General features: G+C 36.2%; 1 protein-coding gene across 1 annotated transcript; it reads left to right on the forward strand.

Annotated features, from left to right (window-relative positions):
* Positions 1–260: 260 nt before the first annotated feature.
* On the forward strand, positions 261–27511 carry prkcda (protein kinase C, delta a). The gene is made up of 18 exons (XM_055160538.1): positions 261–395; positions 9772–9909; positions 10419–10618; positions 11338–11404; positions 12151–12307; positions 13015–13046; positions 13132–13217; positions 14441–14570; positions 15040–15140; positions 15223–15319; positions 15642–15769; positions 17072–17245; positions 17798–17889; positions 22198–22260; positions 23268–23406; positions 24133–24321; positions 25203–25331; positions 25569–27511. Exons 2-18 carry the CDS (start codon positions 9801–9803, stop codon positions 25722–25724), a joined length of 2049 nt encoding a protein of 682 aa, XP_055016513.1. The 5' UTR covers positions 261–395; positions 9772–9800; the 3' UTR covers positions 25725–27511.

The raw sequence follows: 27511 nt of genomic DNA on the forward strand, positions 1-27511 counted from the left end.
CTCTTTCAGTCAGTAGACAATTCACATTCTTTAAATTGTGTCCATAATTTGCTTGTAACAATCTTAAAGCGTGCGTATCTCCCAAAAAAGAATGCGCCAACCTCTTGTATTTCATTTTTAAAGTTTTCCCTTGAATTCCTTCCCTCCCTTGCACCCATGCCCTACCCCCTCACCCCCTGTTTTTGCGCGTGCCCGTGCGTAATGCGCGTGAGCAGCAGGTAAACGTCACGGGCTCGTGCGTGCGCAGCGGCGGAGGAGCAGGCTCGTGGGCGCGCGCCGTACTTCCTCAATCGAGGGAATCAGAGAGCGAAAAACGAGAGAGGAAGGCAAAACATCAACTTTCAGCGAACCGCGGCCAAAAGAGAAAAAAAGCGGAGTTTTTTCCAGACAAGGAGGTGAGTCTTGTACTTATCACTTCCTTTTACGAGTGGACTTTGTGGTTTAAATCCGAAAAGTTAAGAAAAATAAAGTTTTAGACAACAGCTCGTACATTTTACAGCATTTTAACCCATGCCAATGCGCAACGACAACCGCCTAGTTGTTCCCGTTACTACGAGGCTGCTACACAAACTTACAGCCAGCCTACATATATCAGTCAGTGTTTACTTGGCACGCTAAAGCTGGTTGGAGTTTTGATCATGCCAACATCCTGGTTTAACTTGGGTTGCACTGCGAACGTGGCGGCTTATTTTCCAGAAGGCAAGACCATAACCATACCTGCTGAATGGTTGCTTGCAAGGTGTGTAGCGTAGAAGTGATCCTACAGTCGTTAGATGCGCGTAAAATGGTTAGGGACTCGTATAGAAAGCTGGAAACACGTTGCACTATTGATGTAAGGAAATTAGGGTGGATTTGAACTTATAAGGGAGAAGTTCGGTGTTGAAATGTTGAACCAGCGACGAAGGGCGGTAAACCACATCCTAACTACTCCGACGCGCGATGTCATATTGACTACATTTTTGTGACAGCACAACAGCTACACTTGTCACTACTACCTATCTTAAAGATGCACTGTGCAACTTTTCTAGTGCGGGATTCCGTAGGGTGCTTGTCTCCTTGGAGATGATATTGCTTTGCCTGGGAGTGTCCACAGTATGACATTTAATTGATTTAATCCACATCAACTACAGGTGTTTTTATTACAAGATAATAATACATCAATGAAAATGTATGGAAAAACGGGGTCTCCACAGATCTAACCCGTAACTTGGCCTCACAATTTTGCAGACCTTATCCATAGAGACAGAAGATCAGATGCAATACTTTGGGACATTCTAAGCCAAGCAAAAGAAAATTTACATATTGCTGGAAGAAATTCTCATTTTGAACCAGAAAACAGATACTATAAGTGACAAATATGTGGTAATTTTTTAGTGACAAGGTGTTTACAGGACCATTTCCTGAGTTTTGAAAGTGACAGCAACATTAGCAGTAATATTTGTCTAGTCATATGAAAAATTATCTAATATGATCCACAGAGTTAAATAATTGTAAGAAAACATCTGCTATATTTGCCAAAAGTTTTAATTATAGAACAAAACTAAATTTGTATCAGAAATGTGAACAAAATCAATACTCATCTGAACTTCACGATATGTGCTATGTAGATGTCCCCTTTGGCACAATATCATAAAGGGCGTATGTGAGTTATTAACACAATTTGAGAGAAAAATGACTTGCTTTCCTTCTCCACATAGCAGTTATCATGAATAAAACATGACTATTTGAATTGTAAACTAAGGTAGGAGTTTGTGAGTAATATTGGCAAAATGCTAAATATGTTTCTAAAAATTAATAGTGGAAACCATGATATTTTCCATTAGACTTACAGAATGCTATTGACTGTCTGTCGGTCCATAAGAACATGGGCTGCACTAGGGATGTAACAATATAACATTTTTAAAAACTTAGTTCTTTCCATTAAGTCTTGTCAAGGCATTTTAAGAGAAAAAAAGTAGAATATTCACTTTTACCTTCACTTAGCCTCCATAAAGTATCGCAACAAAGTACCGTGAAAATATCATGCCGAGACAACTGGATATTGTTACATAGCTGTCACGAAAACAAATTTTGAAGTTAGATATGCTGCTAAATAAAATATAGTAATAATAATAATAATAATGATGATGAACGTGATGATGATGATGATGTTGATAATGATAATAATAATATAATTGATAATACTGAAACTTAAATGGATTATCTCCCCAAAAAATGAATTTTAATGTATAACTTTGTTAAATAACATGAAGTGCAATAGATAAATAGCAGAATAACACTTAAATATTAGTTTGTATCTATAATAAGTGATGGAAGTTATTTATTCAACCATCTACTGCTCAAATCTTATTACAGGCAGAAAAAAAGACAAAACATCCCCCCAAAGCAAAGAAATTATAAACATGATAAATGTTAACCCCCAAAATATTGTTCCAGCTTTCATATATTGAACAATAAATCAATATAGTAATTATTATGACAGGCCTACCTGCATACTATGGCTGCAAGATTTATTGCAAATAAATTGAAGTCACAATTTGAATGGATGCATTTCTATACCATAATTTCCCCTGCTGACAACACTGCTTTTTGTCATTTCCTCTGGTTAAAATGTTAACACTGAACAGACTCTTATTATAAAAACATAGATTACAAGTCTAATTGTAATTGCAATGGTTTTCATAATAAATCACAATTTTACTAAATTGTTCAGCCCTCTACCTACAATGATTATTAATAATTGCATTGGCAGTGGTAGATTACAGAACACCAGCAGCTCATGGGGCAGACTGTTCGATGAAATGGACTGGACAAATCAAAGTTGTACATGAAAAATCAATGCTTTTCGCCCTCTGTTCCAAACTGACATCGACCAGCTCTCAAAACGTCATCACAGTAAGTCCAGGCTGAACAGTCATTACCAAAGGAAATTAATGCTCATCAAATCGAATGCGTTCACTCTTCACACGCAGTCTGGTTCACTACTGTTTCTTCCTTGGACACAAACCAGATCAGGTCTAAACCAGGTCTAACCCGGGACTAAACCAGGACTAAACCAGGACTAAACCAGCATTAAACCAGCACTAAACTAGAACTAAATAAGAACAAACCAAGATTAACTCCGGTCTAAAGCACCTCTGATAGATATGATGCTAAACAGACTATACAGAACTGTACTAAACCAGATCTAAACAAGGTATAACCCTATACTAATCCAGAACTGATCCAGGACTAAAACAGGACTAAAACAGGACTAAAATAGGACTAAAACAGGACTAATCCTGAATAACCCAGGACTAAAACAGGACTAAAACAGGACTAAAACAGGACTAAAACATATCTAATCATGTCTAACCCAAGACTGAGGAGTACAACATGTCTAACTCAGACTACCCCAGGACCAGGACTAAACTCAGGACTAAACCAGGACTAAACCAGGACTAAACCAGGACTAAACCAGGACTAAACCAAAACTAAACCAAAACTAATCCAGGATTAACCCAGGACTAAATCAGATCATTGGTATAGATTTTATAGGTTCCATTTCTGTAGAAAAATGAATTTTAAATACTGAATTTTAATACTCCCCTTACAAAAAAAAGTCATAGACCAGTCCATGACCGCCCTTGATGTTCTTGATTGTGCTTTCCTGTGTTGCAGTTTTGGTCATTATTGTCCCGGTTTCTCTCTGTGGCAGTTTCAGTCGTGGGTGTCTGTGGATTGGAGGGACTGACTGTGAATACCAGCTGCTGCCTGTGTTTAGATTTCAGACGTGCTCCGACTCGCTCCGTCTCTGCTTCAGGCAAACTAAAAAAAATATATCTAAAAACTAGAAACTCCAGAAACAGGAAGTCACTAGCAAGGCCTGGGAATGTAATCTAATAAAATAATTAAAATAATAATCCAAGACAATTCACAAACTAGAAATTTTCTTTGGCGATATAATGTAATATAAAGCAATGAATATGTAACTAGAAGAATGTAACCTAAAGAACTGACAAACAAATACAAGAACATTTCAGAACATATTTGTACAGATCTAAACTACAGGGTTAGCAGTTTTTTATGTAGAAAACATGGTATTTTGTTGTTTGGGAAGGGCGTTATTGTACTACAGAAATTGCAGACTATGATTTGCTAATTGCGTCCTTTCATACTGCGATCCCCATTTGATTGCGATTAATCTTGCAGCCCTTATATTGATAGTAATTACAAATAATAGTACTAATAATTACACTTAATTGTGTATTTCCTGCTACACTACACTACAGCAAACTACTAAGTACCTATCACTAACACTATTGGTATGTCTACAACTCCTCCCACTGCTATCGCTGCTAATAATACATATATTATGCCAAATTCACAGCTGTTACCGCCCGCTACTATTATTACTAAATCTACTATGAATTCTACTACTATTACTACTACCACTGCTATTATTATTACTACTACAACTGTCTCTACTTATACTGCTGGTTGTGTTTTCCCTCACACAGGAAGTTCAGGGGCATACGTGCTGTGCTTGAGGTTAAGATTATTTGCATGTTAGTTGCATTTCAAAATCAGAGACTCTAAAGGTTCTCTCAAGCTCTGATAAGACGTTTTTCTAAACTGTATTAGAAACCATGGTGTCCTGTGTTGCTTTTGAACCAGTCAATAATCTAGTCAATAATCTGTGAATTAATTTAACACTATATGTTTTATTTTAAAACTTTGCCTGTCCTCTAGGCCAAGTAAGAGTCAGGTTCGTGGAAATGGAAGCCTGCTGAGAGTAAAGACGCACATTTTTTCAGTGAAATAATAGTGAAATTGGGAAAAGAACAAAACAAAAACATGCTTTTATTTTAGTTAATTTTTGTTTGGCACTACTCTTCCTTTTCTCCATTAAAGGTAAGCAGGTACTCCACTCGGCTGAGATTACAGGTCTGATCTGTGGAGAGGCGAGCCTGCACTCATTAACAATGCATGTTTTTGAAGATACTTTTTCAGCAACAAAACACCTGTTATTGAATAAATACAGAATAGAACGGCATAGTTAGGGCATTCTAAGCAAAGTAATATAAACTTCATGGAAACAAGCAGGTGGCAACCCCTCCACCAGAAAAGTGGCATACGGCACCTTTAAGACTTGGTTTTGTTGTGCGTTAGATCTATGATTTTTCTGCTTTAATCTTTAGTTTCAAGGGTGGTTGTTCTTGTTTCGTGGTTTTGGTTAGATATGCCTGTTGCTTGTTCTTTCATAATTTGGTTTGGTCAGGCCTTAGTCAAGTTTTCCCATGAATTAGTTCTGGATTAGTTTTGGTTGAGTCATGGTGAAAGTTAGCCCAGCCTTAGTCCTGACCTGGATATAACCATTTTGTAATTAAGCTAGCTAAGGTTATTAATCTCTATTTTAGGAAGGCTCAGTTTATGCAAAGAAAAAAAAACATACAAGTACTCACATTTATTTGGGTCATACTTGAAATCAAAAGATGTGGAGGAAGTAGAATGATCATTTATTAGTCATGTTTTGTGATTCATGTTTTAAAAGCCACTATTCGCGGGACACAAGAACCTCCCTTATTTAGAGGTGACAAGTGACCTACTCAGTGAAATGTACTTCAGTAACTTCTTAGTAAGATTCATTCACTCAGAGTGGTTTTCAGACAACCTACTTTTACTTGTATTTGTCTTATGTAACACACAGTGTAGCAGTCCACTTACTTCAGTAAAAGTTTTTGTTCTCTTCTCAGTGTGAGTAAGCCTACAAGTGACAAAGGCTTTATGTTGACAGTGACAGTGATTGAACATTTGTGTTTCTTGCATCGCTCCTTATATTATATTTTTTTATTTGTTTCATTTTGTTGTCTATCCTTTGATACTAGTAAGTAGATGATTTCATGTTTTGTTCTTCTTATTAACTTAAACTAACTTACTACTAAGTTACTCTTACTTTAGTCATTTCTAGGACCACAACTTTGTACTCTTAATGTTGCCACACAAATTTTTTTCGGTCCTAAACAATTTTTAAACATGCAACAAACAGCTCACACTACAGACTTTTAGAGATTTTAAATCTCTGATGGCAAAGACTGCTGCAGGATATGGCTGTATACCACAGACTAAAGTTGTGACCGCACAAAAAGATCAGAGCACTGCATTTCTAGTGTAGATGCAAATGTGTTATTATTTGTGAAATGTAGTGCAATACTTCAGATATGTGAACTGATCTGTACACTGTGTGGATTTAGACAGACACACGAACTACTCTCACCTTTTTACTTTTAAAGAACGCTTCAGATTGGATTAACTGGACTGTTTTATGGACTGGGTGTCATTATTTGCAGAGGACAAATTCTGGGGATAATGTAGATGAGCTACTGCAGTTTAAATGTACAACGTTACTAGAGGCATCTGCCCCTAACGGTCTGGTTTATTGGCTGTTACCGTAGCGCAGCTGATGTTTAGTGGTTACAGTCTGACAGAGCAGCTCAGAGTTACACTGACACCACACACATGAGGAGCACAGCAGCTTCAAAATTACACACAAAGACAAAAGTCGGGTCATGCCTCCCCAAACTTGTGGAGAAGCAAATCACATCCTAAATTGGGCAAATTCTCCTGTAGTGTGTGGAGGCCTTTACTTGAGTACAATATTTGGCTGCTCTACCCACCTTAGTGCATATCGTTTAGAACATAACTTAAAAGTACAATAAATAATTTTCGAGAGGTCACATTACCACCTGCATGATTCCATGGTAATAGAATGTTAAAACCATACTTTGGAGAATCTAGTTAAAGCCATACATGAGATAGAGTTTTCTTTTTAATGCTATACTGTGGAAGCTTAAAGCCAAACGAACAACATTTCCATGGAAACAAGCAGGTGGAGGTCAGGTTCAGGTTTATGGAGATGCAAGCCTGCTCACAGTAAGGATGCAAATATGTTTTTATGTTAGTACATTTTTGCTAAAAATGTACACACTGTACATTTGTAATAGATTGGAGCCATTATTACAACTAGATTAGAAATGTGATTCTCTGCAAAATATTGGTTATATTTAAAAGCCAAATATTCCCTGGTAGCACTTGATAAATGGGGATACTGACCTATATGTATGATTAAGAGAGAGAGGTGTGACAAAAGCCTTGGTTCTGCTTATATTATGGGATGTGAATGCAGTGCACAAACTGAAAAGGCTGCTATGGCTGCATTAGATCACATGTATGCACAGTGTATGGGACTAGAGAAACAGCAGTAAGTCATGCATGGAGCAGATAGAGACTGGGGCTCTATCGATCCCAAAGCCACATGCCATCACCCCCATGTTTTTCAATGGACTGAGAAAATCCATATTAAATACAATCCAATAACAGCAAACGGGTGAAACTGAGCTCACAGTCACAGTGTGTTAAAGTTACATAACTCGAATATAAAAACATTTCATTTGGTCCCTCAAAATCATAAACCTCACATTTAAATCATAAACAATGGGCAAATGGAGCTCAACAGTGACTGCCCGCTCCAGTTCTAGAATTTAATTTCCATTAATTTTCCCCATCAACTTTTTGAAAATTTCACATATTAAGAGTTCAAAGGCATCACAGAGGCTAACCAGTTACGTGCTAACTAATATCCATAATATAGATGTTTTAAGTCCAAAAAACACAAGATTCAACAAAATTTTTAGTAACTTTGTAGTTTATAAAGTTTCAGAAACAGATCACAATATAATTATAAGTCTTTTGTTCCTTAGTTACAATGTCACTGATTAGCTCTGATTAGTACATATATATTTTTTGAAAGTCTATGGAAAAATTAATGAAAAATATACTTGGTTGGGTGGGCGGTCATTGAGCTCCATTCTCCAGGTTCACACATAGATTTATATTAGTTTTATAGTAGGGCTTAACAATGTGGAAAAAAAATATCAAATTTCAATAATACTAACAAACATTGTGATTAAATTTGGTATTTATATTTTAATAATAGGATCTTATTCAAAGTTCTTTTTTTTTTCTTCTTTTTTTTCATCAAGTTTTTTGAACACATCCAGAAGAATGGACCAAAGGAATGAAATTGATAATAATAATGCAAGCATCACATTTCAGAACATATTTGTACAGATCTAAACTAAAGGATTAGCAGTTCTTATGCAGAATAATTATCAATTATGGCATTTAAAAATTGCAGCATTTGTAATTTTCTATTTGATTCAAAGTCTCAAGTCTCAAGATTTCTATAAGCTTTATACAGCCTTCTACAGGTATTCTTTGACAAAGATCAATGCCTATGTCTGTCTACATATGGATTTAACCCCAGGGCCCTTCCTGAGAAACGCATAATGAGAATGAAGCAGAGACAGGCTGATATTCACACTTTTTAAGGTATGGGTCTTAAATCTCAAACAGAGGCTGATATTTCTTGTGGTCTTAAGAATAGACATAATGCTTTAATTAAACAATTAAACAATGAAGAGATAATTGAACAAAATGTGACTACACAGCTGTCTTATAGGTTTGTGATAAAACAGGGCTGTGTGTGAGTTTGTAATAAATTTAAATTACATAATTTGGGGAAAATAATCAAAATTGACCCTACACATTGGCCCAAAAATATTGGCATAGCTCATCGGCCACTGGTTGCTCTGGATTCTAAACAATCTGTATTGGTATCAGACATGAAAAAAAAAAAAAAAAACACATCAGTTGATCTCTAGAATTACAGAACAATAGAAGTACAAGCTAATCCCCCAACTGGTAAATCCTGACTGAAATCTTCATTGGCTTCTGTCAGGTTTCTCCAATGGAACTGAAGGAGGGATCAGTACAAATGAATGTAAAGTCACATCAACTCAAGTAAAAGATGCACTAGAACCAGCAACCTGTTTGTCTCCATGGAGATTTTAATGCTTTGCTGGGAATGCTCCACACTATGGCAATAAATATATTTAACTCCACATTCTAGGCAAAGCAATAACATCTTGATAGTGGTGAACCCAAAACCGAAAAAAGTTGCACAGTGCACCTTTAATATGGCAATGGTTTAAATTGAGAATGTCCAAGCTCAACTGATCTCAGAGGTTGAGCAGGGCTGGGTCTGGTTAGTACTTGGATCGGAGACTGCTGGGGTGTCACAGTGGGGCAGCAGAGGCTCTAAGGTGTATTGTTGTTGTGTCCTTGGGCAAGGCACCTCACCCACCTCACCTCCAGTGTTGGATTACACTGGTGTAAGAATTAGAGTGTGTCTACTGGACAATGTGTGTTCATTAAAACACACTGTCCTCACCAAAAAAAAAAAAGAGAAAAAAATCGAATCAATCAAAAAAAAAAAAAAAAAAAACAATAAAAAAACACATAGTGAATATTAAATAATAAATGAATTAATAAATGAAGCTAGATCTGCTATTCACTCCCACCAAAACCATATTTAAAAATGCTGTGTGGCGCGTGACTGAACAACTAAGTTACTTGCCGACAGTAGCTGAGTTGGTGGAGCATTTGTCCTTGAGCAAGACTCTTAACTCACCTTCCCGTAGTGTCTGTGTACATTGGTGTATGAATGTGTGTGAATGTGTGAGTGGTTCCTTGATGTAAAAGTGGTTTGAGTGCTTTGATGGTGAAAAAGCTCTATATAAAAATGTGACCAATTACCATATGCATGTTTCTTCATTAATATGCACTGTCCCCACAAAATAAACAGACACTCGATTGTGACAGTAGCACTGAGTTATATCCATGATTCCCAGGTTCAAAAGTGACTCATTTGTATATTTTTCTCTTCCACAGGAGCAGGTGCCAGGTGACATTGATTCAAAATGGCTCCTTTCCTGAGGATCGCCTTTAATTCTTATGACCTGGGTGTCCTGCCGTCTCTCGACGATCCGCCATTTTGTGCCATCAAGATGAAGGAGGCTCTGACTACTGGTGAGAAACTGTTTCAATGCAAACCTTAGTTATCTTTTGTCATGTATTTCATTTATTGGTACAGTTTTTGCGCAATCCACATTTCTGTTAAAACGTTTTAATTTCCAACTAACCCAACCCAACTAACTCAAACTTGAAGGTCAGTGCCAGAAGATGACTAAGAGTGTGTTGACACTTGCACAGTTGCCACTAAAAACTGAAACTAAATCTAGTCTACACTAAATCTGGACTAGACCAGGACTAAACCAGTCTACATTTATACCCAAACTGGACTAAAACTAAAGTTCACTTCATAACTAGCAGACCAATCTAAGGAGCAATTGTAGAGTTAGCTGTACACTGAGAAACATAAAAAATAGCTCTAGTCCTGTAGTTCTGTTGATTCTATAATATGTAATCACAAATCTAGTGCAAGTTTGACTGATAGTTTATGGCACCACATGTATCTTTTGTTGTAAGAATATAATGACTTCTGTAATTGTTTTCCTTTCCTCTCTGATCCTTTATAGAGCGTGGTAAGACCCTGGTGCAGAGGAAGCCCACCATGTATCCTGCGTGGAAGGCCAGTTTTGACGCTCACATTTACGAGGGGCGGGTCCTGGAGGTGCTTCTGATGAAAACTGCAGAAGAGCCATTGGCCGAGGTCACAGTGGGTGTGTCTGTCCTCGCTGAGCGCTGCAAGAAGGCCAACGGCAGAGCGGAATTCTGGGTAAGAAAAGGGATGAAATACTGAGGTTATGTAAAAACGTACAGATGGGAAAATGACTTGAAGGTCACTGTGGTATGTCTGGTTTCATTTTTAGTTTTTAAGGTGGCGAACTTTGCTTTCTTTTATGACTTGACTTGACAATATTACTGCCAGAATGTTCTTTGATAGCAACATAAATAATATCTTAATATTTTTATATATTCCAATAACAGACACACTATATCAATATGAGCAGAAATGTGTAAAAACATGTCTAACGATATGCGGTACACATATTGAAATTTAGCATATTTTCAATACAACATTCACAATCCACTTCAGTCCACCTCTATTTCTTTCTGTAATGGCATTCATTTATTTTCAGAATGGTTTATTGTCTTGGTCTTGGTTTACATTTGGTTTTCCTCTGGGATTTCTCTGGTTCTTGGTTTAGTCTCCTGTTTGTGTCAGATTCATGTATTTGAAAGGAAGCCATGTAAAAAATACCTGAAATTGGAAAATTCGTAGTTACATAATAGCAGATTTTTTATGAGTAATCACGTAACCATATTGTTTAAAAAAAGTTAATTACAGATCAACCTGCACAACTTTAGAGGGGTAGTAGTTATAGGGGCCTTTTATACCTTCATAAAATTGTATGAGTGTCAGTATTTTCAGATATTGTCAGTAACCATGCTTGGTTTTGAAAGCTGTAGGTTGAATCTGTTTTATTGTTCCAGGTGGATCTTCACCCATCGGGGAAAGTGATGATGGCTGTGCAGTACTTTCTGGAAGGAGGAGACGCAGGTAAAACAGATCAATGCTCAGTCTCCTGTTTCATGGTTTAACTTAAGACAAAAGATTCAGTAGACTACATTCTCCTGAAGCATGTTTAAGACACAACTCATTTGTCCATCTAATTAATTTGATTGAAGCAGTAATAATCAGTCATTTAAGTGTTAAGTTCAATTTATATTATGTATCCTTCTTATGTACCGTTCTGTTAATTTTTTGAGTCTTTGTTCAACCTTGCTGTATTTGCAGACTTGCTCCTTCTTGCTCCTGGTTCAGTGCTGGTCTGTTATAGACCTGATCTAGTTCTGGGTTTTGTCCCAATTTAGACCTAAATTTTAGGTAGTGATAGTGCACATCTGAATGCAGGCATGGTTAGGTCCTGGGTTAGTTCTGGTTTAGACCTTAGTCCCTGTTTCTGCCCAAGTTTATTTACAGGTTTAATCCTGGTTTACCACTATTTCTGTTCAGTTTGAGTCCTAGTTTAGGTCCTGGTTAGTTTTATCCTGGTTTGGTCCTGGTTTGAGCCCAGGTTAGTCATGTGGTAGACTTGGTTTGGTGCTGTTGTAGTCCTCATTTGGTCCTGGTCTAGTCCAGATTTAGGTCCCAGTCTCAAGACTTAATTTTGATGTAGTGGGTGTGTAATTGTAAATCTGTACATTTAGCTATAACTGCAGCCTTAGTATCACTCATTGTTTTACTGTTTAAATACACATGGGAGTTAAAATGCTTTAATGTGTTTGTTTATATTCATTTGTCAGAGAGTAAGCAGCCGCCCAAAGAGGAGGAGGCCCCGACAATAAACCGCAGACGAGGGGCCATAAAACAGGCCAAGATCCACTTCATCAAAAACCACGAGTTCATCGCCACCTTCTTCAGACAGCCCACCTTCTGCTCCGTGTGCCGCGAGTTTGTCTGGTCAGTCCACTGCACAAATCATATCGGACCGTCAATATAAACATTGTGTCTCCTTGGGCTTTAGTTGTTTAGCCGAATCCAAATTTATTAGTTGACTCTATTTACATTTTAAGGGTTTATATGGAACAACAGCAGAAAAAAATGATTATTGAGTGAGCTTGCTAGAAATTCAGGAGTGAATCATGACTTTAATCTACCTTTTTTCAATTCTATTCAAGTTTATTTATTTTGCACATTTAAATTGACTTCAGCTGACCAAAGTGCGTTACATAAAAGTTAACAAAATACTTTTCATATAAATAAGTTAAGTGCTGCTAAGTGCAGTTTGGGTCAGATACTTGGTAAGTAAAATTTTAAGCTTTTGTCAGGCCCCTTTTTATTTGACTAATTGATCAGCAGGGCATGTCTTTGGTCAATGAAGAATTGTTTTAGCCGACAACAGCCATAGTGCTTCTATTGGGTCTAATTATGTAGTTGTGATTGTCTTTTGAGAATCATAACCATAAACTGACATGATTAACTTACATCTTTAATTTCAGATTTTTAAAATATGTCTTTAAAAATGGCACTATAATACTCAGGTGTTTAGTCATAAACATCACACACATGCCTCTGTTAATATATTATATATGTATGTATGTATTGTATGTTGTATACCATTTTGTTTCAATTATTCATTTGAACCCTTTTTCTTTTCTTGTTAAAAGGGGCCTCAACAAACAAGGCTACAAATGCAGGCGTAAGTCTCACATTTGAAGCACTATTGTTATGTATTATTGATTTGGTACTTGAATATTCACATAGTCTGTTTTTCTTTTTCCCAGAATGCAACGCAGCGATCCATAAGAAGTGCATAGATAAGATCATTGGCAGATGCACTGGGACTGCAGCCAACAGCCGAGACACGGTGGTACGTCACATCTCCATATGCCCAAATCTGAGCTGATCCTCATTAACATATTAGTTATATAGTTAAGTTTTGGGTCTGGGAAATAATCTGTATATGTGGAAAATTATTCTAGAGGTTGTACATAGTAGTGATTTTGCTGCTGTGGTCAAAATCTGATTTACTAATACAGTAATTTAAAGTTCAAAATATTGGACTTTAAGCTTTTTATGTGAATATAGCAGCTGTTCCATTTGAACTCACCAGACTGTTATTGGTAATACTATTATATTAATTTATATGAAAAAAAACCCACAAAAAAATTTCCTCTATTTTATGCCCAGTTAAATGTTGTAGAATTGTCAGTATAGGGTGGGCGATATGATCTCAAAATTTTAATTGCGATCAGTCACTCTTTTGGTGACATCATATTATGAATCACTGCTTTTCTGTTTAATGCAGCTCTATGCTCAAACACACTTTTCCCCCCTTCATCACAGTGAAGACTGTCAGCAGAGTAGTTTCAGAATGGTTTATAAAGAGTAGTTACCTTTGTAAACACAATATGAATCTGAAATGTTATAAAATCTAAATCGCAATCTAGAGATCAACTAATGTGTTTTTTTGTTTTTTTTTTGACTAATGCAAATACCAATTGTTTATCCATATCTGATATTTTTGGGCTGATATGTAGGACTGATTTAGAGAATTTCCTCTAAATTATATAATTGAAATTTAGCTCTGGAAAATTGAGACATTAAATTTTTTTGGCATATGGCTCACTTTTAATTTTGAGAGCCATTTTTGATTAAACCTTAAAATGTCAAAAATCTTTCTAGACATAACAAAAAGGATTTCAGTCTAAAATAATTTATTATCAATGACTTATTGTAGCATCAACACACATCAGATGCACATGGCCCCACAGACCAGAGTGAGAAAAGCAGATGGAGTGAGATTGCTGAGCTGTTTTGAGTGTGAACAGGACAGATGCCTCATAACAGTAACAGGTTACAGATACAAACATGTGGGAGAGAAATATTAGCACTTAAATGGTTTCCTGACACCTGAGACACTTGGTTTGGATTCAGTTATGTCCATGTTAACTGTAGACTACACTATATACTATACATATGTCACTATATCAATTTAAAATACATTTCAGGCTTTCAAGAACAAAACCATATGTTAAAATGTGTGATTGTTAACACAGCTTTTTGTTGATCTTTGTTTATTGTTGTTTTCAGTTCCAAAAGGAGAGGTTTAAAATTGACATGCCTCATCGGTTCAAGATCAATAACTACATGAGTCCAACTTTCTGTGACCACTGTGGGAGTCTGCTGTGGGGGCTGGTCAAGCAGGGGCTCAAATGTGAAGGTAACGGTTTTTAAATATATCATAGTGTGTGTAAATGCACAGGGGATGTGTGGAAGCAGGTATAAGGGACTATACTCATAACTGGTAGCAACTTGTTAACATCTAACTTGCAGCTAATTTGCATATTAATGGTAACTGATTAGACACTTTCCTATTAATAAATTACTTATAAACTTAACTTACATAAGAGTAAGGTGTATTCATGAAGTATTGATCAGTAAAAACTACATTTTCCATGGTACCCTTTGTATCCCTGTTACCAAAACCTTTTTAGGATCTTGATTAATGTACAAAAGTGTTATAGCATCTTACTAATAAGCAGTAATAAGCGTACTGATATGTGATATTAATTGTCTAAGCAGCAGAATAAGGCAGACAATAATAATGGCAGAATAAATGCTACATAACAGCTACTTAAGACGTGTACCTTAAAATAAAGTGTTATTCCATTCCTTTTTTTTTTTTGCAGATTGTGCCATGAATGTTCATCACAAATGTCAGGACAAAGTTGCCAATCTGTGCGGAATCAACCAGAAACTTTTAGCAGAGGCTCTCAACCAAGTCAGCCAGGTGAGGACTTCATTCATGTCTGTTTTATGAAGTAATACACTTCGTTATTATTTTCATTTTTTAATGTTTTTTTTTCCATCAGAAATCAACAACTCGGCGCTCAGACCCGACTCTGGCTGACCATCCCGACATCGGCATCTACGACGAGATGAACAAACTGGCCGGACTGGACATAAACGGTCAGATATTTTAAATAGTACCACAGATAAGAACATAAAGATGTCACATGTCTTACAGTGCGCTCACATGGCACATTTTCGACATTGGCCTGATTGGAGGAGGAGGGCATGGCACAGTTGTACGTGCACACACATAACTTATGTTTAAAGGCCCTATATTACGCAAAATTTGCTCTTGTGAGCTTTTAGGCCTGTTAGAATGTTGTTACCTCATCAAATATATCTGGAGTTGTGTTTTGTTTCATCCACACATGTTTGAGTAATCTTGCATTATTAATCTCATAATGAACATTTGTCTTTGCTGTATTTTTGTATCTCTCAGACGGTCCATACGGGCGGCTCTGGGAGGGCTCCAATCCTCGGCCTGTGTCCAGGATCAGTCACATGACCCGCATCAGTGTCGACAACTTCATCTTCCACAAAGTGCTCGGGAAAGGCAGCTTTGGAAAGGTACAGACTAGTGAATGCATTAAGGTTACATGCATAGATTGTATGAAGAAGTGGAGTGGAGTGGAAGTGAGTGTAACTTCACCCATGGCATTTGGCTCCAGGACAAATTAAAATAATAAAATTAATACAATTATTGGTTCATTCTCCTATTTATTTCTTGTAGCTCATGATACTGTATTTACTGGGATTATCCTGCTTTATTTGTATTCTGCCAGTGGCATAAAGTAGTTTCAGTATAAACATGATATTGTGATAAATTGAATTAAAATTAATTATACTTCTGTAGTTATAAATCATGTCATGAACTGGCTCAGGGTTCAGACCAAACTGAGTTCATATATGTTTCAAAATTACACCCAAAAACACAAAGTCGGGTCATGCCCCCCCCCAAACTCGGGAAGGAGCAAACTGAGCTTGAATTAGGCAAATTCTTCTGTAGTGTGTGGCGTCCTTAAAACATTCATGTAATCCTGTTCATTGTCGTTTCTCTGTGGGAGGGAGCAGAGCCATAGCAGTTTAAAGGAATTATAAATTAGGTATTATAAATATAAAAAAACAATGAATAATAAATATATCTTTTAACACATTTAAACGAGCCAGTTCACAATAGTGTTTTTTTTTTATCATGTACACTTAGTTCATGTTATTTTTTTCTGTTGCCTTATTAAGAGGTAAATAGTGTCATCATAAGCCTCAGCTACATATACATATACATTAACTCTATCTATGTTTGTGATGAGGAAACAACATTATAACAGATTTGAATTGAATTTGACCCATCCTTCAATACTGCTGGGGCAACCTGTCAGGAGCAGTGGGAACCTATCTCCTGATCTTGAGCTAGGCTTGATCAGGACGACCTTGGCTGGTAGATTTGACTTTTTGTATATGTTTGGGGATATGAATGGCGAATGACCAAAATAGCATATTGTCACAAGGGATGAGATCACTATTTCATTTTTATCACCGTATCTCTCAGCCCTAATATCTCTTCACTTGGTTTCAAGAGGGGGTTTTATGCTAATTATTATACCATATTATAATGTTCCCTTATCAAAAGCATGCCTGAAGAGGTTTTAGATGTCATCCATACATATTTGAGTATGGGAGTGACTTAACATGGAGAGCAAAGAGAGGGGAGACTCAGAGCATGAAAAATTAAAGTGAAAACATGTGAATACATTGTTTTCGGCAAATATAGGTTTTTCAAAACAATGAAAGGTAACATAGTGATCTAAATATGTTATGCATGAGCAGTTAATACTCCATAGACGTAAAATACCCACTTTAATTTCTGTGCAGGTCCTGTTGGCAGAATTGAAAGGTCGCGGGGAATACTTCGCTGTCAAAGCTCTGAAAAAGGACGTTGTTTTGATGGACGATGACGTAGAGTGCACCATGATAGAGAAGCGTGTTTTGGCTCTGGCCTGGGACAACCCCTTCCTCACTCACCTCTACTCCACTTTCCAGACCAAGGCAAGTCCTGATCCCCACTACAGGTTTAATCCTATCCGGCCCAGGCTGGTATAAGGTTTCAAAGGGCCTTAAATGTGCACTGTTTGATTATTATTGCCTTGCAAGGAATGTTCCACAGTATGGCATTAAACTGATCTATCATGCATTTGTTTTCATGGCTGAAGATAATGACTAGAAAAAAAGTAGAAGCTAGAACTTTGCCTTGTGGAGTGATCAGCTTGTCTTCATAGAGATAAATAGGTTTAATGTCATACTATGGAACTTTCCAAAGAATACATCTTCATGGAGACAATAAAAGTTACACAATGCACATTTAAATGTGCATTATTACTTAGTGTGATGTGATAATACTTGTTTTATAATTTGCTTTTTTCTTTACTACATAATTCCATTTAACTTGTGTCATATATTTAATGTCTGTATGTATCTAAAATGTAGAAAGTAGTAGAAATGAAAAAAAAAAAAAACATTGATTGAGATGGTGTGTCTAAACTTTTGACTATATAATATAATATAAATTGATTAATAAGAAGTCTAACTTATGTGTGACAGGAGCATTTGTTCTTTGTGATGGAGTATCTCAATGGAGGAGACCTGATGTTTCATATTCAGGAGAAAGGACGGTTCGAGCTGTACCGAGCGACGTGAGTAACATAAAACACAACAATGAGCCAAAACATTATGAGATACACGGTTGTTGTCAGTTGTTGATTGAGCAGTCAGAACCAGTGACCAACAGGTTGACTTTTCAATCTCAGCTTCCAAATGAATATTGACCATTTACCACAGTAGTATTTTACCATTTGTAAGCTTGCTCACAGTATGTTTTTCAAAATTTTCTTTGCAATAAAAACACCTTAGTAAATCAAAGGAGAAATGGAGAAAAGTTACAAGGTAGCTCAACTGACCCCAATTAAACTGCCTTGTGGTGTTTTAGAAAATGGAAATTAGAATGTAATGAGTTTTACGTTATATCTTGAAATCATCTTGGAGTGACAAAGTTCATTATCCCACAACATTTAAGCACACCAAATTACAATATACTAATTTGTCTGCACACAATACCAAAACAACTATAATTTATTAACAGGGAAACTAAACTGTCCTCAAATACAACTCCTTAACTGCTTTAAAGATGTTAGATATTGTAGAGCCTTTGCTAGCTCCCCTTTTCCTCCCCTGTAATAATGTGTTTATTAATCTCCTCTGTTCTCCCTTGTTGAGAGTTCTCTTTGGAGGCTACATGTGTTATCATCTGTTTTGTATCAAACCGTAAAAGGAGTCAGTGCTCTTCGTGTGGGGCGTATCCACCCACCTCCAGTGATCACAGCTCCCTCCAAAAACAAAACAATAGCACAGATTGAAGAGAAAAAACTACATGTTTTGAAGATAGAACAATTGTGGGCAGTAGGACATGATATACAGTTGTGCATTGTTTTTTTTGTATTATTTTATACTACGCAAAATTGATTCTTGTGAGTTTTAAGCCATGTTATAATGTTCTGTTACCTCCTCAAAACATACATGGAGTTGTGTTTTGTTCCATTCTCACATGTTTGAGTAATCCTTTTTTATTGGTCCATCTACATGTTCATTACCACATGACATCACAAGATGAAACAGTCTTTTCTGTTTAAGAGAAGGACTCAGCCTAAATAAGCAGGATTTATGTGTTTAACATGTGTGAATGACACAAAACAACAAATTCAGGTATGTTTGTGATGAGGAAATAAAATTATAACATAGATCAGAAAATAGCAAAATATGGGCCCTTTTTAATACTCTATTTTAGGGATGCACAATATGACACGATCAAAACTAAATACATTTGTGTTGCCCTAATTATCAAATTTTAAATGTTACAGATATTTAGTGCATACATTGTCTTCTGCAGATTTTTGGCCTCTACAAAAATGTTTGAAATTATTGCATTGGTTTAGCTGTTTATATTTCTGTCTTCTCTCAGCTTCTGGAGTTGTTTATAATGTGTACTTTGAACCAAATATTGTAATGTATCACAATGTCAGAAAAATCAGGTCTTACTATAGATGTATGGAAACACTGAGCATCCAAACCACTTTCAATGAATCAAAGTTTAGATGCATTATGGTGAAGGTAATTTGGGCTCTGAACAAAATGGAGTGTGTATGGGTTTAAGGAATTGGCTACATCATGGGTTAGCACCTATGATGTCACAAGGTGGAGCGCAGAGCATTTGCCCCTGTAAACATGGAGACAGACTAAAAATGCAAGATTTATTAATAATAATAATAATATAGTTTTACTCTTGTCTGTACAAAATTCACCAGATTTTCCACATTCAACATAATTTTGAAGAAAAGAAAATGTAAACCCGGCCAACCAGACTCCACAATAATGGCCTCATGTAAACAACAGAAGAACAGCTTTTGTCTTGAATTGATGATAGAACAGGCAAATTCTTTCCACTCCACAGTTGTCTAAATGTTATCACAGATGACATAATTTGGCAGTTTTAAGTTTAGACTAAATGACAAAAACATGATTACGTTCAAATACATTAAAGAAGTGTCCTATTTGTAATGCTGTAGTCAAAGAATTGTATCGTTTACATGACTCCAGGTGTTAGACCATTAACCCTCTGACCCTCATTTAGAAGAGTAAAGTGTAACATAGCAGAATGACAGCACTGGCCTGTTTACCTGGCCAGACAGAACCACGTGCTTTGAAAAAACTTTACAAAGATGAGTAGATCTGGAGCCTTATCCCGTCTCCCTGAATTCGGAGGCCGTGATTGACAGATGGATTAGCCAATTAGAGACGCATGCTCCATTTGCATCAAAAACAAACATGGCGGTTTATACATAAAAAAGGAGAAAAATCTACATAAAGGACTGAGAAACAACATGGATTATTATAGAATCAACAATCAAAACACCAAACTGTTATAAGTTAGCGATTTTTGTTCTGAATAATACAAGAATTTTCAAGAAGAGGCGTCTGTACAAACATGTTCTGAAATGAGATTCTTGTATTAGTTTGTCAGTTCCTGTTTTTCTATTTTCTTCTATTTTTGTCAATACTCCAGAACCCACTGATGTGTACTTTGAACAAAATTCTATTATTAAAACTATCTAATGGCAGTTCCTCTCAGAAAAATCACAATTAGGAATTGTTCAGACTTAGACCATACTCTGTTAAAACTACATCTAATCATGACCTATAAGGCTGGATACCATCATAGGGCACCTCTGGGATCAAAAAGTGAAGTTGCACTATGTAACTTTTGTGGCAGAGAGTCTACCTCCTGCTTGTTCCCAGGGGGGATGTTATTATTTTACCTGGAAAGGCCCACTGTATGGGATTTAACAACGACCAGGCATTGTTACGGGTCAGATCAGCAAAAAGGCAACCCCACTCTCTGTAAAAATGCAAGTTTTACAGGGTATTGTCAGTTTTAGTCGTGCTCTGAGTGAGTGGCAAGTGAACTGATATTCAGATTTTAAAAATCCATTGCATGGACCAAATTTTAAAAATTTACTTTCCGTTTTGTAAAAACAGTAACAAAATGTATTTATCTGAGATATTTATTCATATTTTCACTTATTTAGTCTGCTCAAAAAGACAATTCTGAGGCAGTGGGAATGACAAATGAGCACACGGAGATTAGGGAAGTACAGAAAAAAATTTATATTTTCAATTCAAGGGTTTCAGCTATGGCAATTGTCCTCCATGATCATAGCAATTAAACAACTCAAAAAAATGTATGTGTTGAATGGAGAAATTTCAGTCCTTCAAATCAGGAAGGAATTATCGTATTGATACCATGTCTGTAAAAATCCTCTGATATCGCTGATAATGGATAAATCATCCTTAGTTTCCTAGAGAGTATTTTTTGCCATGTTGCCCATCACTAAATATTAGCCTCTTACCCCGACATCCACTTCATGCGTCCTGTGCCTCCTCTGTTTGGTGTTGTTCCTCTACAGCTGAAGAGAGAAGCAGGTCAGAGAAAGGCTAATCTTTCAGCTCTGCTCTGGTTTCACATTATGAGACTGTTATTCACCTGTGTCCTGCTCCAAACAAATGTCCCCCTCAATAATTCACACGAAATGAGTCTGTGCCGACACACGACACGCTGCTGTAGTAACAGCACAAGTACTCACATCTGGAGTAAAAATATCAATACGCCAACTTTAAGACCAAAATAATAAACTTTTGTTACTGAACTGAGCTAAATATGGCTTTAAAGTACATTACAGCCGGCTTCAATCTCCATTTCAGATGCTACTTCAAGGGATTCTACTACTCTATATTTGTTACTCTAACACTAATTATACTACTGTTACTATCGTGACTACAATTAACTTCTAATGATAAAAAATTGGTTCTACTACTATGTAACAATAGTAAACTTACTTGCCTCACTATTCAATAACATTCAATAACTCACTGTTCAATAGCAGTTTCTCTATACAAAAAAACAATTAACCGTATTACCATAGGAGTGAAATGTGCACTATGTAACTTTTCTGTGGAGAGTCCACCACCTGCCTGTCTCCATTGAAGATGTTATTGCAATGTTCTGTGATACCCATCCATCTATTTCTTCTATTACTAATTTTTTCATTGCTGGAACAACATTCTGACTGAATGGAACAGAAAAAGTTGAACCTTGAACCTTAAAGGAGACATATTTTGCTTGAGCCTTACTTATAGTTATAATCTACGAGACCTGTGGATCATGTTATGATTTGCACATTTATAATCTAGGTATTCATCTAAAACAACTTGATAAAAGAAACAAGTCCACACAGCATACACATTTTTGTAGTTTTGCTTTAAAAAATTCCCAATAACATGTAGCATTTTTGAATGGTCAAAAGTCTTCAAAATGTCGGCTACATTTTCTATATCTTACTAATAATATTGTTCTAAACTAATGTTTTTTTTGTTTTTTTGTTTTTTTTCAGGTTTTATTCAGCAGAGATCATTTGTGGTCTTCAGTTCCTTCACTCCAAAGGAATCATTTACAGGTGAGTCCACAGCTGTTAACACATTATGTATTCAGATTGCATTATGTTTAATGTTTTTTAAACATCATGTTTTTCTATTGACTCAGTGTCGGTGCATTGTTACAAAGCATTCAATTAAACTTGTGGTTAGGCAATCCCACACTTTTAGCACCTTTTATTTTAATATTAATGTGTGGTAACGTGATAACTGTGTGTGTGTGGTTACTCTTTAATCAGCATTTGAATACTACAGCCCAGCCAAGCCAATAGTTGTTAAAACAATGCAAGCAAAATAAAAGTGATCAACATGATTTAAATAATACAAAACCAAAAAAGTATCCGGAGTCACATTTCGATAGATTAAACTGCTGCTTTAGTTAGTAATATTTTTTAAGTAAGTAAAACAATAAAACAAACAAATAAAACAATTTAAGTATTGACTTATTGTCACGTTGTAGTATTGTCTAACCTAGAAGACAAAACATACCAGTTTTTGTATTATGACAATAAAAATTAAGTAGAAGATGTAAATACAAGTAGGCCAGTAACAATAAAATGCAGTATAGTGCTACAGACAATACTGTGATACTGAAGACAATTTTAACAGGAGGCAAAGTGAGTATATTATCTGTATAGCTCACATGTCCAGGGAGACTGTTCCAGGTTTAAGCTGCATAAAACTGAAACTCTGGCTCCCCATATTTAGTTCTGACTCTGAGCTGCAGCAGGAGGCTGGTCCCCAAGGTCCTCAGAGTGTGAGACAGTTCATACGGTACTTGCATGTAAGAGATGTACCTTGGTGCTAGGCCATGGAGAGACTTGTACACAAGCAGAGCTGCTTTAAAGTCTATTCTCTGAGCCACAGGATACCATACCCTTTTGAATTATACTGTAAAGGAAAACAAACTGCCCTGTAGATGGTGAGAACACAACAAAACTAGGAAACCATGAAAAATAATATATTAAAAGGAACTTACAATAAAAAATTTAGATTTTAAAATTAGATTGTAAAAATGTTGTTTTTGCAGAGATCTGAAATTGGACAATGTGATGTTGGACCATGAGGGACACATAAAGATCGCAGACTTCGGGATGTGCAAAGAAAATGTGTTTGGAGAAAATCGAGCTACGACTTTCTGTGGAACTCCAGATTACATCGCTCCAGAGGTGACATGCACAAACCAGCACACAAATGGCCTTTCATAAATAAAACTCAACTAGGACTAAATCAAAACTAAACCACTATCTAAACAGGGCATTGTTAGGACCAAACTAGAGCTACATTACAACTAAACCAGACGTCAACTTGGACTAAACCAGGACTAAACCAGTTCTTAGCCATGGCCTGTATTTCATTACTGGGTCAAATTCTAAATCAGTCTAAACCAGGACTTGAACTGTAAAGACCCCCTGAGTAATACCAGAAATTCCAATTACTACGAGCTCAGCATGAAGCATGAAGGTGGCATTTAGAAAACATGACAAAAACATGAACAATATTTGTTCTATTAACTGACCCATATTATGATTTCCCCTGAGTAGCTTGCTCTCTAGCTGGTCTTGTACTTTTTTTTATATCAATTTATATCTGCAGTTTTGAACTGACATTCAATAGACCCACTTTTATTATTATGTAATTTTACTTAGTTTTAACAATATTGTTGTTAGAGAAATTGCATTTGTGCTGTACCAAGGTTTCTCAATACTTATTATCTTGGCCTGGGTCAGGTATAATACTACAGTGAAAGCATAGCTAGACTAGACTAGACTGTGACTAATCTGGAATGGACACTATCCCAATGTCCTGAGGGTTAATTTCTCTGTGTCCTTGGTCCTGTACTAATACAGTACATATTCATATGTCTTAAACTTGATTGGCATTGTCCTGTTCAGATACTGTTAGGGCAGAAATACTCATTCTCGGTGGACTGGTGGTCTTTTGGTGTGCTACTGTACGAGATGCTGATTGGACAGTCGCCTTTCCACGGAGACGATGAGGACGAGCTGTTTGAGTCCATCCGGATGGACACTCCTCACTATCCACGCTGGATCAATAAAGAGGCCAGAGACCTGATGGAGAGGGTGAGTACTAGTGTTGTCTCTATACTAAAATTTCAGACTCTATTTCATCATGTCATTTTCAAAATGAAATAATAGTACTTACTTTTATATTACCATGTCTTATATCTTTGTAATCTCTCAGTCGTCCAGGTAGGTTCCATGGTGGTCCATGGGCGTATATTAGTATAAATGGTGTTGTACTTGTTCTGATACAGCTCAAGATCATTCTAATTTAGGAAAGGTTCATTTCTGTCTTGTGGCTTTTTAAACATCCATACTTGCTTAAATGAGTATCTAGTTTAGATACTAGTTTTGGTATCAAAATTTGTCAAAATCCTCTCAAACATGCTATAATTTTAAAAAAATTCTTTAAACATGTTTTAGTGTAATAATTTGTTTGTTTGGTCATCACATCACACATTTATGCCTCTTTAACTAAAAATAATTGTTATGAAACTTTCTTTGCAAAAATGTATTTAACTTAACTCAGCTGACAGATAATTTTTTTACCAGTTCCTGCTATAAGTAAAAAAAACATAGGCACGGTGGCTGAGTGGCTAGCACTCATGCCTCACAGCTAGAAGGTTCTCGGTTCGATCCCCGGCTACAGGTCTCCATGAACAGTATGAAAGTGGTGTGTGCGTGTCAGTCTGCCCCAGGGGGACAGACTGACTGGGCACAAAAAAATGTGAAAAGCTTTATATAAATTACATATTGTAATTTCATCAATAGTAATAGTAGTAGTATTAGTAGTTTCTTTAGTATTACCATATGATCTGTACTAGTTCTAATACAGTTCAAGACAAAACAAATTTCTACTAATAACTATTTAAATATAGTTTCGATGTTAGTCTTTGATGGAAAGATTGTTAACCTCTTATGTTGCTCTTGTCTTGCTGCAGTTGTTTGAGAGGGACCCCAGTCGCAGGTTAGGGGTTGTGGGTAACATCCGTCTGCACCCATTCTTCAAGAGCATCAACTGGACCAGTCTGGAGAGGAGGGAGATGGAGCCGCCTTTCAAACCAAAAGTGGTATGTTTTTGGTCTTCTTTTAAACTGGTAAAACTGTAAAGCTTATGTGCATTTGAAAATCTTAACTGACTTCTATCAGTGGGTAACACTGCTGTCCAAACATTTCAGTGTTGACATATCTGACTTTATCTCTGTAACATAATGTAAATCATGCAGGCTTTCATTATTCTAATCACATTGTAATCTGTATTTCTTGGATTCTTTTTTTTTTTTTTTTTTTTTTTTTTTTTTTTGCAGAAAGCTCCAAACGACTGTAGTAACTTTGACCGCGAGTTCCTGAGTGAGAAGCCTCGTCTCTCGTACAGCGACAAAAACTTCATTGACTCCATGGACCAAACAGCGTTCGCTGGATTTTCATTCATAAATCCCAAAATGGAGCAACTGATAGAGTAAAAGCATCCTAAGTTACTGTTAATGTGACAACATCTTGGTACATTTAGATGTTACAAATTAGAGCAGGCCCTTGTATCGTATAGGTTGGTATTATCATATTTGTGTGCATGCATTATTTGTCCTGAATGTAAAAAGGCCTGTTTAATAATAATAGTGAGAGGTTTGGTCTCCATCTCAATGTTACAGTCATCTGTATTGGTACCATGAGTCACCTGTCCAGCTATCAGTGAGAAATTAGTTATTCAATTTGATTATATGATCTGGTTGTCCATCTAGTTTAATTTTTTTTTATATTATATAAGTTTATGCAATTATTTTCTGTGAATATTTGCTTAAAAAATGCTAGTAAATTAGCTTTTTGTACATGCAAAAGTGTGGAGTGGGGTATACTGTAGGTTGTTTTATGTATAATGTTCTTCAATGGAACTCAATAGTAAATGTCCACTTTGAGGTTTTGGAAGTCAATTTTCCATCCCTATTTGTCACAGGCATCTCAAAAAAAAAAAGATGCGTTTGATACTTTCTGGGGATAATCTGTTATGTGGTAACTAATGACGACAGCTAGTTATCGTCTGTCTCAATATTTGAATTTGAATTCTTTGTGGAAAATTTATGGGAAATTTACTTCCAGAACCATGGGGGGCTTTGACCGTTGAGCTCCATACTAACAACATTTATGCATTATAAAGTTGCACATGGTTGTAATGGTAACCAATGACATATGAATAAGATTGTGAAAGTTGTACTAAATTAGGTCAAGAGTGGTGTTAATAGTTTCGTATAGAAAAGTTATATCTAAAAAAACATACATTAATTGGCACATCATAGGGTTACGATTTTGCAAGTCCATTTAATCTTTGGAAACTTGAACTGAATATTTTACTTAAAAAAAAAGAACATGTCTGACCAGCCTACCTCATATAGACAACACAGCAGAAACACATTGAACTCTATAATGTACATTAATTTCATTTACTGTCACTGTCACTTTAGTTGTTGGCTGCATGTTCAGATCTTAAAACCTCAAATCAAAAACGGTTTCATCTCTCAGTAACCTTTCAAGGGACCATATTACACTATTTTCTGATTTATGTTATAATGTTGTTTTCTCATCTCAAACATACCTGGAGCTGTGCTTTATTTCATTCCCACGTGTTTAACACACAAACCCTGAATTTAGGCTGAGTTCTTCTCTCAAACAAAAACACTATTTGCTGTGCTCCACTGTGTTTTTAAACTCCGTACACCTTCATTAGAATCATTCAGATAATTTTTGCCCTGGAATTGCCAGTCCACTAAACAAAAACTTAAACAGAAAATTACCAGTAATTCACATTACAAGGTGGAACAGAACATTTTGCCCTTTGGAGAATATACAGCATTACTCAAACGTGTGAATGAAACAAAACACAAGAGTATGTTTTTGATGACATAACATGACTTAAAGCTCAAAAGAGTAAATTTTGTGAAATATAAGACCTTTAAAATGTATTCATCTACACAACAGGAAGAATGATGGATGGAAAAATGAGAAGTTGTGGTTTTGAGGTCAACTTTACTGTGCCATATTAAGAACAAAATGTGAGGTTGGCTGAGGTTTTCTACTGGTAAAAGTACTGTTAAACTGTAAGTACAACTGTTTTAAAAGTGTTAAAATGGCATAGCATCTGTACATAGACATTGTATATGGTTTTACTGTCTAACTTGTATCATGTATATTGGTAAGATAAGGATGTACTTTTTTACCGTTCTGTCTTTTACATCTGATTAAATAACCATTCACACCC

The sequence above is a fragment of the Boleophthalmus pectinirostris genome, unplaced genomic scaffold, assembly GCF_026225935.1.
Source record: "Boleophthalmus pectinirostris isolate CB_2022bp ecotype Guang Dong unplaced genomic scaffold, ASM2622593v1 HiC_scaffold_3, whole genome shotgun sequence".
NCBI classification, from domain to species: Eukaryota; Metazoa; Chordata; class Actinopteri; order Gobiiformes; family Gobiidae; genus Boleophthalmus; species Boleophthalmus pectinirostris.

Bases quoted from the DNA above. Each gene is read 5' to 3' on its own strand.
- prkcda (XM_055160538.1), top strand. From the start codon at position 9,801: ATGGCTCCTTTCCTGAGGATCGCCTTTAATTCTTATGACCTGGGTGTC. The intron at 13,218-14,440 runs GTACGTCACATC...TGTTGTTTTCAG, and splicing joins CCAACAGCCGAGACACGGTG to TTCCAAAAGGAGAGGTTTAA. The intron at 17,890-22,197 runs GTGAGTAACATA...GTTTTTTTTCAG, and splicing joins TTCGAGCTGTACCGAGCGAC to GTTTTATTCAGCAGAGATCA.